Source organism: Physcomitrium patens, chromosome 23 (genome assembly GCF_059467195.1).
Source record: "Physcomitrium patens ecotype Gransden chromosome 23, ASM5946719v1, whole genome shotgun sequence".
In the NCBI taxonomy this organism is placed as follows: Eukaryota; Viridiplantae; Streptophyta; class Bryopsida; order Funariales; family Funariaceae; genus Physcomitrium; species Physcomitrium patens.
In genome coordinates, this window is record NC_143432.1 from 14,829,263 (window position 1) to 14,842,498 (window position 13,236).

Here is a 13,236-nt window from a genome sequence, read left to right on the forward strand (position 1 = left end):
TCTTTGTGGGCTGGGCTTGGCTTGGCTTGGCTTTGGAGGGGGGGGGGGTCTTGGTTTTTGTCTTCGTGTTCGTCGTCGTCGTGCTTCGTTTCCCTTCTTCCTTCATCCGCCATCGCCTCTTTCTGGGCCTCTAGAATCGCCATCCCTGTTCTATTCCTTCCTTTGTTCAACCTGCGCCGCGACGACGCCCTTCTATCATTCCTTCCCCTTTCCGCTCATTTTGGTACCTATTTGGATCCCTCTCTGTTTGGTGCGGTAGCCAGCCCCCGCTCTACCCTCCCTCTTTCTCCACTCAGATTTTGTTTGGATAGGGTTCGTCCGACGACTTAATTTTGGAACTCATGCTCTCTTGTTTGTGGGGTAAATCCGAAGCACACCGAGGTTGTGTTTGCTTTGGGCCTGTGGGAAAAAGAAGAGTTGGAGTGTTTGTTGAAAAGATTCTTCTTGCGAGTCACGTAGTTTTGTGCCGCCCAGTTAATGGTGGTGCTTAGCCGTGTGGAAGTATCTTTGCTCTTTTTATTTTTGTTTCTTTTATTTTATTGTATTTGTTTTTTGTGTCGTTTTGAGCTTGTGTGAAGTGTGGTTGCCGCGGGACGATGTTCGATAGGAAGTGAACTGGAAATGGAGGGTAGGGGTGGGTGGGAGTGTAAAGTGATGCTTGTTTCTTTTGACGAGAGATGTTTGTGTGGTTTAGGACATGTATTTTCTGTTCCTCTTTGCGCTTTAGCTGCTATTCATGTCTGTGGAATTTCTTTCAGCGTGCGCTAACAACTTTAGGGGTTTATTTACAGGCAAGTAGCTAGCGAAGGAAGAATGAAGAAGTCATCGCAATAATCTTTGGAAGACTATTATGTAATACAATGCGCCGCTAAGAGACAGCTATCCCTGTAGTGCATGTCTTGGTTACGAAAGCTTGAGTGTAGAAACAAAAGGTGTTTTTGTTTCCCTAGCTCGGTAGCGGAAACTGAAATGACTTTTGGCAAGATTTTTAGGTTATAGCGAGCCGTGGAGGTTGTTGCGGACAGATTCCGGAATAAACATCTAAAGCAGTGGGAGGGAGGATTTTGAGGGGGAAACGCTGGCGCGCCCAGGGGATGCCTGATGGCGGATCAGCCCCAATCGCATTTACTTTTTGATGAAATTCGTCTGGAAGTAAAAGGGCAGAAGAGCAGAATCTTAAGCATCGTCTCAAGCGGAGCTAGGGATAAGGGTGGGGGTATAAACGGGGAGGAAGAATGCTGAGCGTGGTGCGGGTGCACCTCCCGACCGACATTCCCATCGTAGGCTGCGAGTTGTCGGCCTATGTGCTCTTACGACGGGGTGATTCAAGTCTTTCCCCAGAAGATGTCACCGAGGCCTCGTCAATCGACGGCTATTTCCTTCAGTGTCGATGGTACTTCGCCTTGTCTTCATCTACTTTCAGTTTCTTGAGGAACACTTACATTGATACTGGTTTAGAAGGAGATAGTTCGTGATTTGGGTTAGTAATTATTATGCTCTATAATCTGAAGCTTTGTCAGTGTAGTCACATTTTTGTCAAGATTTATTGGTTTACAATTTGAATCTTGGTATGACAAATGTAAAACTTGAGCTGAGCACTTCGTCTCAGACAGGTACATGTATTTACTTTGGTTTCCGTTGTGAAGCTGGGTGGACACGGTTGTATCGAGACTTAGGTTGCCCATTAACTGCTTTGTCAGAGTATTTTGTTTTGTTTGTGAACACAACGATATTGTTTTTCCTTCTATGAAATATCAATCGTCGTTCATGGGGGCGAAGGCTTAATTTGTTGGCTCTGTACGCGAAACAGGTATCGACTGCAGAATGAGCAGAAGGTTTTAGTCTGCTGTGTACACCCGTCTGAGCCTGCTACACTCCAATGTGTGCAGTGCATGAAAGCAAAACTTCCCCAGTCGAAGAGCTTGCATTGCACCCAGAAGTGTTTTACAGACTCATGGCGGCACCATGTTATTATGCACCAGGAGGCTGCTGACAAGCGAGAAAATGGCTTCGAAGAAGATGAATCCCCGTTTACGTTCAACTCGAACCCGGCAAAAACTCTTCGGTCCCTGGATGGGAGTCTGGGTAGTGCTGCTACGCGAATGGCCAATCATTCCAATGGATCCATATTCTCTAGCCCCGTTCGGATGGCATCGCACAACCAGGATCAGGAGGCTGGTGAAGTTTGGTGTGAAGTTGGACAGGGGAAGACTTACACACCGACTACGGAGGACGTAGGTCACATCCTGAAGATAGAGTGTGTAGTCATCGACGGAAGCACAGGGCGGCCAGCTGAAACCCCTCATCAGAGACAAACATCACGCGTGATCCCTGCACCATCTCCAACCCCGCGGCGGTTGGTGACGGTAAATTCGATGGAAGGAACGGGTCTGGTGGAGACAGATGGACGGACAGCGACTTCTGGGACTTTTACGGTGCTATCGTACAATGTTCTGTCGGACCTGTATGCCACCAGTGAGCAGTACAGCTATTGCCCTCCATGGGCATTGGCATGGACATATCGAAGGCAGAATCTGTTACGGGAGATTGTGGCGTACCGAGCAGACATTCTGTGTCTTCAGGAGGTATTTTGAACTTTGAATGGGAGTTGAGAGTAAAGACCAACGGTCCTGGTCTGTTATTTTCTGGAAGGAGTGTATTTCCATTGTCTGAAAAAAATTGATCTTTTCAGGCGCAAATTTTGTTTGATCAGGTCTTGGATTTGCGTAACATCGCCATCTACTTGTAGTATCAAGGTAGATATACATGAGGCGTTGAGGTTTAATCGGGCAGGTCGATGTAATCGTAATGATGTGAATGGTATTGTTGGGTTGGATCCGCAGGTGCAAAGTGATCATTATGAGGATTTTTATGCGCCTGAGTTAGAGAAGCATGGTTACACCGGTGTTTACAAGAAGAAAACTGGGGAGGTGAGATCAGTCTTGTGCTTCATGGTTGGGTCCTTAGAAACATAAGCTTATGTAACAAACAATTCTTACTAAAATTTGTGCTTTTACAGGACTATACCCAAGAGTGACCTGTGATTTTGTTATTTTGCAATGGATTGCAGGTGTATACAGGTTCTGTTTATGTTATTGATGGTTGCGCAACGTTTTTCCGTCGAGATCGCTTCTCATTAGTGAAGAAATATGAGGTATGAATATTCGGGTTTAACCTGGTTTTTTTGTTTTGTTTTGTTTTGTTTTTTTTTTAACTCGCATAGATGCATCTATAAGGAAACCATCTGACGGATTCCTGGTCTCATGATAAGATACGTAGTGGTGATCAACGTAGTAATGTTTCTTCTATTTGTCGAACTTCCCATCATCAACTGTTTACATGTCTATGTCCCGTCTAAGAAACAAGGTTTGAATCTTATCTGGCTATTTTTAGAGAGGTGTTGACAGGAGAGGAAGAGAGGAGTCATCACTTGTGGTCTAAACGTCGTTTGTGAATGTTTGTGGTTCGCGTTGTTTTATTTTATTTTTTTCTCCCTCTCTCCTTCTTCCTCCAAGGCTGAATAATTTGTATTTGAAGCTTCCAATGAGAGTATGATTACAAATAGCAATTATGCTATTCCGTGTCACTTACGCAGGTGGAGTTTAACAAGGCTGCTCAGTCATTGTCAGAAGCTCTGATACCATCTACTAAAAAAGCGGCTTTGAGCAGGCTTTTGAAGGTTGGTTTATGCCTTGAGTATACCTGGAGCTCGTTTGACTTTTAGGAGCTTCAAGTTTTTGTTGTATCCATGGTTTTATTATTGTTGCTAATAAATAGACTCCAAATAATCACTGGATATCTTGATTCGTTCCAGGCCGTTCAACTGTAATGGAATTGATGAGTTACTGAGAACTGTCTTCATATGAATCGGGACCTCTTCAAAGCGTGAAAGGATATTTTACGAATTGATGATCTGTCACCTATGCAGGACAATGTGGCATTGATCGTGGTACTGGAAGCGCGTGATACTGGAGGGTTTATGGATCCTCAAGCCGTTTCAGGCAAGCGTGGCCAGCTTCTGTGTGTGGTGAGTATATATTCATAACTTTCATATCGAGGGCATTGCTGCAGGCCGACTTTTGTCAAATTATAGAGTTGAGACATGCAAACCCTGTCGTTATATTTCTTAGAGCTGATTGGGATCTAACTCAGGTACTGTTGGCTTGTTGCCTGTGGACAGGCAAACACACATATTCATGCAAACCAGGAACTTAAGGACGTCAAGCTTTGGCAGGTATGCAGATCATTCTATCTTCTTGGTTCAGATCGCAGCTCCAATTATGTGTTGAAGTATAACGTTCAAACCACTGGATGTTGTGATTTTTACTATGCTTTGTCTAGATTAATTTCCGACTGCTGAATTCTCTAATACTCTTGTATAACTGTTCGATTGAGGATTTGGGCTTGATTTTTGTTCAGGTACATACTCTCCTCAAAGGTCTTGAGAAGATAGCAGCCAGCGCAGACATTCCCATGCTGGTGGCTGGCGATTTTAACTCTGTTCCTGGCAGGCAAGTGCTTCTAATATACCCTAAATACTGAGGATCCGTTCGTGTACGTTGCTAGGCCGCTGTAAGGTCCATGTGGCAATATAGTGATGGACATGGAATCCAAGTTTAAGATCCGCTGTTGTATTGTACGCTCGTGAATGAACAATACGGTTCTAACACCAACCTATGGGACTGTTTTTGCAGTGCACCTCACTGTCTGTTGTCAACAGGTAGTGTGGATCCTTCCCATCCAGACCTGCAAGTTGATCCACTGAACATTTTGCGGCCTGCAAGCAAACTTTGCCATTCACTGCCCTTGGTAAATGTTTTTATTTCGCAGTGTTTTTCGAACAGTAAATTATAACTATAATTCAAATTCGCATACTGCTTAATTTAAAAGTGTTATAACCAGTCAATCCATCAGCCTTTCTCAGTATGCAAAAGATGTGAAATTAAGAGTTGAATAGCTGCTTAATGGAGTATTTTGGGAATTTTGCAGGTAAGTGCTTACGCAGAATTTGGGAGATTGATCGGAAATGGTCCTACAGTAGAGAAACAGAGGCGGCGAATGGATCCAACCACCTGGGAACCACAATTTACAAATTGTACTCGAGATTTTCTGGGCACGCTTGATTATATTTTCTACACTGGTGAGATTGTCATGTTCTTTTCTGACAGTTGTGGTAGGACGTCCTATTACATTGAAGAGAACCGAAAGCTCTTCAACTGCTGTCCAATATTACTGTTCATATTTTTCTGTGCTGTTGGAAAATGTTAATAGAGGACATCCTTCCAACTCATACGGTTTTTGGATGGTGACTTGGTGCCGTGTACCAACGCAACCATCTATTTGAGAGATAAGTCTTTGGATGTTATACCTTCAGTGAATTAGATTTTAGTTCGATTCTGACAGATGAACGGTAATGTTCTGCAGCGGACTCGCTTAGTGTGGAGTCACTCTTGGAACTGCTGGATGAAGACAGTTTACGCAAAGACACTGGGTTACCCTCTCCGGAATGGTCATCAGATCATATTGCTCTACTGGCGGAATTCCGATGCAAGCCTCGGATGCGTCGCTAGACCGACCTCTGCAAGATTTGTGCGGATTTTACTTGTTGCAGTTTGCTTAAGCTTTGGTATAGCCTGCTTGTCTGAGCAGCCAACTGCTTGTGACTTCATTTCTCATCCGTTGGGTTGTCTTTCACGCTGTTCCAGAAATTAGGGTACAGCAGCTGAGGTTGTGTATTTTCCCCAAGATTTCGGTTCGTTGACAATTAGCATGTTCAAATCATTAGAGACATGAAGTACCACTTAGATTTGGAACTGATGTATGAGGTTCAGATTTTGAGCTCCCACAGTAGCTGCCACCAGTTTCTTGGACATATTTTAGCAACCTCCAACAGGAGAGATGTAGCTGGATTGGAGAATGCTCCAATTGAGTCACTAGTGCAGATGTACATTTTGCTAGGTCACTAGCTATTGGGTGTTCACTCTTACCGGTACCTGATTGCTCAATAAGCTGTCAGTCTGCGTAATAACAAAGCCCAATTGTGCCCCTTTTTCGTTTTCTCTTCCATCGTATCTGCTGGTTATTCTGAAATGCCATCAACTATGTGTAGTTTGCTTTCGTGCGGGGGACTCTCTAATTCTATGTTTTTTTTTTTTTTTTTTTTTTTTTTCTAGTCACCGGTCCATACCAATGTCATTACAATTCGGGTGTCTATGGAATTTGGAGATGCCTTATTGTTAATAATTTTGAGCTGCCCAATTCTATGTGGTGGATCTTGTGAAATGTTGTGTGAATACTGATGTTCTTGCAATTAAAATATCATCTCCAAACACATTAGTTCTTACATGACTATGTACAGTAACTTTTATGTGCGTATAATGTTGTGAAAATGTTACAAAATTTAGATATTAATTTGAAAATGCTTACTCCAAGAGAGATTGAAATTGATTTTTCTCTTTACATTATGTCTTGCTAATATAAAATAAATAAAATGAAATTGCATTGTAAAATAAATAGAGGTAATGTTCTCTATACCCATTTGTGCAATTACTAGCTATTATAAAAGTTTTATATATGTAAAACAATGTCTATATGGGATATTTTTTTTGTTGTTTCTATTCATAAGTTCATTTACCATTGTTATTGCATATATATATATATATATATATATATATATTTATCTACATATGTAATGAAATTTCTTTTATTTTTAATAATATCCTTTAAAACTTTTATAGCTTACCAAGGTTAAATTTGTACGTTTTTATTTATTATTTATTTGACAAAAGAATCTTTATTAAAAAAATCCTTTTTTTTATTGTTTAAAAAAAAAAAAAATACTCTAGTGATTATTAAACAAATTGCTCTCCTCTAGTAGTAACTAATTACATTCTTATTATACCAGAATTTCACAATTATATAGTGGCATGACGTTCAATGTATTAAAATAGTAACACCAAGTGAATATATACACCAACTTTAAAACATCTTAATTATTTAATTTATTTAATTTAAAATACACCCTTGGAATCAAATTAATATAGTAACTATTTATACTACTCTAACAAGAGAATTTGTATAATGTCTACATATTGCTCATTTTCATATTAGTGCCAGCCAACATATTACTTTATCTTCAAAAGAAGTATTCAACCAAAAAAATTGATTTATCAAAAACTTATCAAACAATGCATACAAAAACATTAATGCATATGTATGTTATCATTAACATTTTATTTGCATTCAATATCATTTTTTGTACTCATAGAATCTTTCTTAGTAATTTGTACCAAATATTGAATTTCGAATAATCTCATTTATTAGTTATAAGTTTTAGATAATTAATTTATAAATCTATATCCACAGGCTATGTTAAGATATTAAATCATAATTTTCAAAAAGAGTGATCATATCTATAAATGTGTTTGAATGAATGTGATATAATAATTTTCAGCATATCAACACATAAATCTGAAAGTTGTAATATACTTCAACATATTTAAAACACATACAAATGTAAGAATACAAATGAATAAGAAACAACAGAAAAATTCCAGCGTGTATCCAGATAATGCATGCATCAAGTGGCACAACGATGAACAACGCAGCAATGCGAAGACATACTACAGTATAATGCACCATGGTGTAGACATTTAACTTGAAGTGTAACACTGACACCTTCATGTCCAGCGAGAGAGTCAAAACAAGGCAGATGATAGATAGAAACTGAGCAAAGCTCTCACGAAAGAGTGACGAGCATGAAGATGTGAAGAAATGATCATTTTCTGCAAAAAGATTATTGCTGGTGAGACATTTCTCACAACTAATATCTTTGTAGCTCGAGTTTTATCACTGATAGTTCCAAGGCGAACATCCTGCAAATTTGAAGCACCACAAGATGTGCTCTACTGCGAACTGAGGGTGACTTGACTTTCAAGCACTGTGCTGGAAAAAAGACAGGGAAATGTCTCATGAACATATATCCTACAAGTGCTATTTGTATTCGATTCCAAGCGGAATCTGACATAATGACATTTCATTAAGGAAAAAAACGATCTGCCAAGAAAGAGAAAATGTTCGCCAATTTTACAACACATTCAGCTCATCGCTGCTTCTGCTGTGGCTATTTTCAGATCTTCCTACCACCTGCCCGCTGATAATTACGCAATGCTCAGCCCTGAAGCACACGTTGCACCTGCTGTGCGATTCCCTCCGGAGTGTGGAAATGAATACGGGTGGAAACTAGAATTAGGGTTACATGGTAGATCTACATTCTGCATGGCTCATTACTCGTCGCCGGAAGGTTTGCTAACCTTGGACATGTCGTATCCAACGTCTCGAATACTCTCCTGGTCAATGCCATGCTTGACATGCTCTTCATGAGCCCTATCGGCCACCTTGCCGGGATGCTGCTGTAATCCACCATAGCTCTTGGCATCAGCATCCACCGCAGGGGGTGCGGAAGAAGAACCCTGCGGATCCTCCCCCTCCTTCGCGCTGTTGTTGTTATTGGCACCACCCTCTGAGTGACGGCTGCCGGACGACCACCCACGTGAGACAGTCCCCATGGAAGCGAACTTGCGCCATAGAAGCTCGGTGGATGTGCGGGGGGGACAATAGTAAGAATCATACCACACCGAGCGCATCAAGGCCTGCCTTCCTGCCATGCTGCTGTGCCACAACAGTGTGGCCGTCCCAGGAATCACAACACCCTCCCTCCCCTACAAAAAGAATCAACCCCAAAGCAAATGAAAGCCAAACAAAGCAAAACAACGCAGTGCGAAGCAGAGAAGAGAAGAGAAGAAAAGATCAATTAATCCTTCAATTCCCACAATTCCTTTATCTTTCACTTGCAATTATTTGCATTGTGTGCCCTCCCTCCTCCGCTCATTCCTGAGTGAGAGCAACTCCATTCTCTTCCCTCCCCACCCCAACACTCTCGGGCGACACTTGTCATTTGGCTTGCTATTACCACGTGGCATTTCTCTACTCCGTTTGGTGGCGAGTGCCACATGGCGCCGTGAGGGCGTTGCTGACGTGTTGACTCCCCATTGGTGTTGCGCCTCATGGTCCGGAATTTGTTACATGCGGAATTATTTGAATGGTGATTGAAAGTATGAGTTTTATGATTGGAAACACCTAAATAAATAAATAATAATCTCCATCTTGCTATTTAATATTAACTTGGATTTGTTCCAATGCAAAATTGCAGATCTTTTCAAGGTTTTCTAATGTCATTTTGCTTTTAGAAATGATTTATTAATTATCACTTTAATTCTTGATTTTAATTGGTACAATTTTTTTCATTGTGCAATGCAATAGATTACAAGCAATCATTTTCCATTTATAACAAAATTTGCATGTCTTACAAAGTCCAAAGTAATGATAATTTAATAATAACATAATTACTATACAATATTTCAAATTATTTTAGAATGTAAATTTAATAGGGTTGTTAAAGTAAGAATAAAATCCAAAATTTGTTAAAGTTGATACCTCTGAGGAAAAAATCACCATAATATGGTTTTGTACAAAAGGATTCATTATTTCTATAAAGTCTATTTTATTTTAATAAATTACTTCTTAAATCACTTTGATATATTTTAAAGTGGAATCTTCTTGATTTTTAGACTAATTTTCAGTGATTAACTTCTTATTTTCATTCAAAAAGAAATCATGATATTGAGTAATCCTACTTCTTTATACTTTTAAATGCAATCACATGTTTATTGTATTGAAATAGTTCCAAAGGACAACTCTCTCTCTCTCTCTCTCTCTATATATATATATATATATATATATATATTTAATTAATGGACAATAAGACATGTTCATTTTTAATTTTTATTTTTAAACATCAACCATTTACTTACAATTTTTAGTTCAAAAAAACAAAACATGATATAAAATTGCTATTGTATGATTGAAAAAATTACATAAATGACTTTCTTATTCTAATTCTATTATTAACATATGAAAAAATAATAAAAAATTTACTTAAAGATTATATCAAAAGAATACGAATTAAAGACTTATTTGAATATTACTAAATATATTATAAATATTATAGTTTTTGGCTTGTCTTTATAAAAACTAAAAACTTTTGAATACAAAAAGAAAGAATGATAAGATTCTATATATCTTAAAATTTTATAGATTTGAATTTAGAATATATAAAAATTATATATGTAATATTTATTATTTTAAATATTATTATTATTATTTATTTAAAATTAAAAACTATATATTCTATTATATATAAAAATTAGTTATTAATATATAACATAGTTTTTTATAAAAATAAATATTTTATTTTGATCAATATATAATATATTCATGATAAGGTTAATAAATTTATAAAATATTATGTCAAAAATTGAATGTTTATTTCACGAAACATCTCCAATAATTATGCGTGATACATGGCTAATTTTCTAGTTAAGTTTGCAATGTACCAATTAACTACAAACATATATAAAGCCAAATCCACATCTATAAAGCTTCTAAGAAGTTTTTCCATAAGATATTATGAAATTTACTTCCTTCTACTTATTTCTATCTAAGTGTTTTAATCTAGGTAAATATGTATATTTTTAATATTAGATTGATTTATTCACAAATAAGAAATTGTTTAAGTCTACAATAATCAAACTTGTTATAAAGGCAAATAGTCTTAATATTACAATCAAGTAATCACATCTTACCATGAACATAGAATTGATGTTGTTCATTGCAATGGATATGTACAATAATCTTTTGTTGAACTTCACCTTCTTTTAATTGTGTTGATGCTTTTGAATTTTCAAAAGTTAAATATCTTAAGGTGAAAGATTTGTCAAATTATTTATCTGAGCCACATACAATAATGAAGCTACAATTAAAAGAAGCTCAAGAACAACAAATGACGAATACAAATGTGTATTGCTAGGAGCATTTATTGCTAATATTGAAGTTATATCATATATTATATGGCTCAAGAAGAGATATGTAGAATGTATGATGGGTCTTGATAGACTCTAATAGATATAACCCATAAGCAATTGGATTGATTTGTTTACAAATAAGAAATGGTCTATGCCTATGATAATCCAACTTATCACAAGGACGAGTAGTCTTAATATTGCAACAAAGTAATTATATTTTATCACTAATATAGATATGAATATTAGTAAATAGTATAGATATGATATTAATAAATGCACATAGAAGCTAGCCAAAAATCTTATATATACATCAAAGAAAGTTGATGTTTTTTATCAGTGACATCCATCAAAATCAAGATGAAGAGTCAAGAAAATCTTTGCTATAAAAGAAATGCAATTTAGAGAAGATTTTATTCTAATTTGTATTATTCTTTATAATTTATATATATATATATATATATATATGTGGTACTAAAAAGATGGAGAACCAATAGCCAATAATTTTAATTCAAAATCTACTGTTTGTTAATTTATTAGATGAGATATTACAATTGTGACAACCTTCAAAACGACGTAATAGAAACAAAGATCTTCAAGAACAAAATGTTCTTTCTTGAATAGATGGTAAGATACAACGTGTTTGATATTACAATCTTAGAAGAGACTCCTAATATTTGGTGATTTTATTGGAAGAAGAAACAAGTCTTGATGGTATTATAAATATCTTGTTTGAAGAAAGTTATAAAGGCCTTAACAGTGATTAAATATGAGGGTAGTCTTCTTGCCTTGGAATGAGACATTATTGCTAGCTGCAAGTCCCTATTAATTATTTTCAAAGGCAACAAAATCAAAATATGTGGTAAATAAAATTTTCCACATCTTAGACTTCATCAATATAAGATTGTTGCTCCTTGTGGAACTTGTTCCTAAAAAGAGAGATAATATCACAAACATACATATTTATCCAGAAAAAAAATATGAAGCAAAAAATAAATGTAGATAGATTTGATATTAGCTTGTGGCAAAGCTTTTTAGAAGCTTCATAAACACATATTTGACTTTATACATGTTTATAGTTGATTAATAGGTTAGAAACTTGGCCAACAAATTAGCCACGTCTCACATGTATTAGTAGTTTATAGAACAAGCTAATTATATAGAGTATATATAGAAAAATTATCTTGTAAATTAGAGGGATGTTAGAGGTCCTACAAAATGTTGGTACATAGCTCGTAGTTAGATAGTATATATGAAGGCAAGAGTGAATCCTTCTTCAATCTTGTCAATGTTTTTTTAGTCTTTAATTTCATTTCAAGACTTTCTAGTCTTTTTATCTTTGGCAATAACTATTCTGATTTTGATACTATATTTGATTTGAATGAATATCTTTTCTTTCCAAGCAATACAAGAGTATATTAAATTTTTATTTTTTTGAAATTTATGTCTTTGAGATTAATTTGAATTGTGTGAAATTTATATATTTTTTTTATTTTAGCATATAGTCTTATATTTCTAAGTTTTTGTAATACATAAAAAATATAAAATTCATGCTTTTATGTATTCATAGAATAAATTAAGATTTTATCTAGATAAAAAAGAAAAAAATGATTTAAAAACTTTCAATAAATATAATTTTTTAGATGTTAAAAAATAATTGACATATTTGTAAGTCCAAAAAATATGACATTATATTCAAAATGTTCATACGTAGCTTAAAATATAATCTTTCATTCATTTCTTTTTGTAATGCATACAAGATTGTATACTTTTCATAAATCTGTTTTTCTATAGATTTTTTTTTTATTTATTTGAATATTTTTTTTCATATAAAAATTAGTGGATATATATTCTTTATAAAAATCTTATTAAGTCTTCAATAATCTATATACAATTGTATGAATTTCTCTTTTATCTTTACAAAAAAGATAGATGCTCATATTAGATATTTTTAATGGGATATATTATTCTTGGTTGAGTTTTTATTAATCTATTCCTTAAATTAAGCCAAATTATTTTGTAATAAGTTGAAGATTGGTCTAAATGGCAATTGAGCTCTTTATTAAAGTTCAATTAAATAATCATCAGGACAATGTTTTAAAAGATTATTTACATTCTTCTTTTTAAAATCATCTTAATAATCTATATATTGGTTTAGAATGTTGCTTAAAGTCTTTTAACCATTATAAATAAGTGTGGTGTAAATAAAAAAATACAATATTTTTTTGACTGCATGCATGTAAGCTCTTTCAATTATAAATAAAGATTTACTTATATTAGACTTATAATTTTTTACTTTATTTTGATTATAATATAA

At 35.6% G+C, this 13,236-nt stretch overlaps 1 protein-coding gene across 5 annotated transcripts; it reads left to right on the forward strand.

Annotated features, from left to right (window-relative positions):
- Positions 1–46: 46 nt before the first annotated feature.
- On the forward strand, positions 47–6,064 carry LOC112275972 (carbon catabolite repressor protein 4 homolog 1). Of its 5 annotated transcripts, none has more exons than XM_090246432.1 (12): positions 47–312; positions 792–1,393; positions 1,811–2,585; positions 2,844–2,930; positions 3,071–3,154; positions 3,596–3,679; positions 3,929–4,027; positions 4,181–4,234; positions 4,420–4,511; positions 4,695–4,809; positions 4,990–5,140; positions 5,425–6,064. In XM_090246432.1, the coding sequence occupies exons 2-12, from the start codon at positions 1,236–1,238 to the stop codon at positions 5,568–5,570; spliced, it is 1,845 nt and encodes a 614-aa protein (XP_090102558.1). In that variant the 5' UTR covers positions 47–312; positions 792–1,235; the 3' UTR covers positions 5,571–6,064. The 5 variants fall into 5 exon arrangements, with proteins under 5 accessions (XP_090102558.1, XP_090102557.1, XP_024362617.1 ...); XM_090246431.1 differs by having other exon boundaries at positions 60–223; XM_024506849.3 differs by having other exon boundaries at positions 65–360.
- The last annotated feature ends 7,172 nt before the right edge of the window (positions 6,065–13,236 follow it).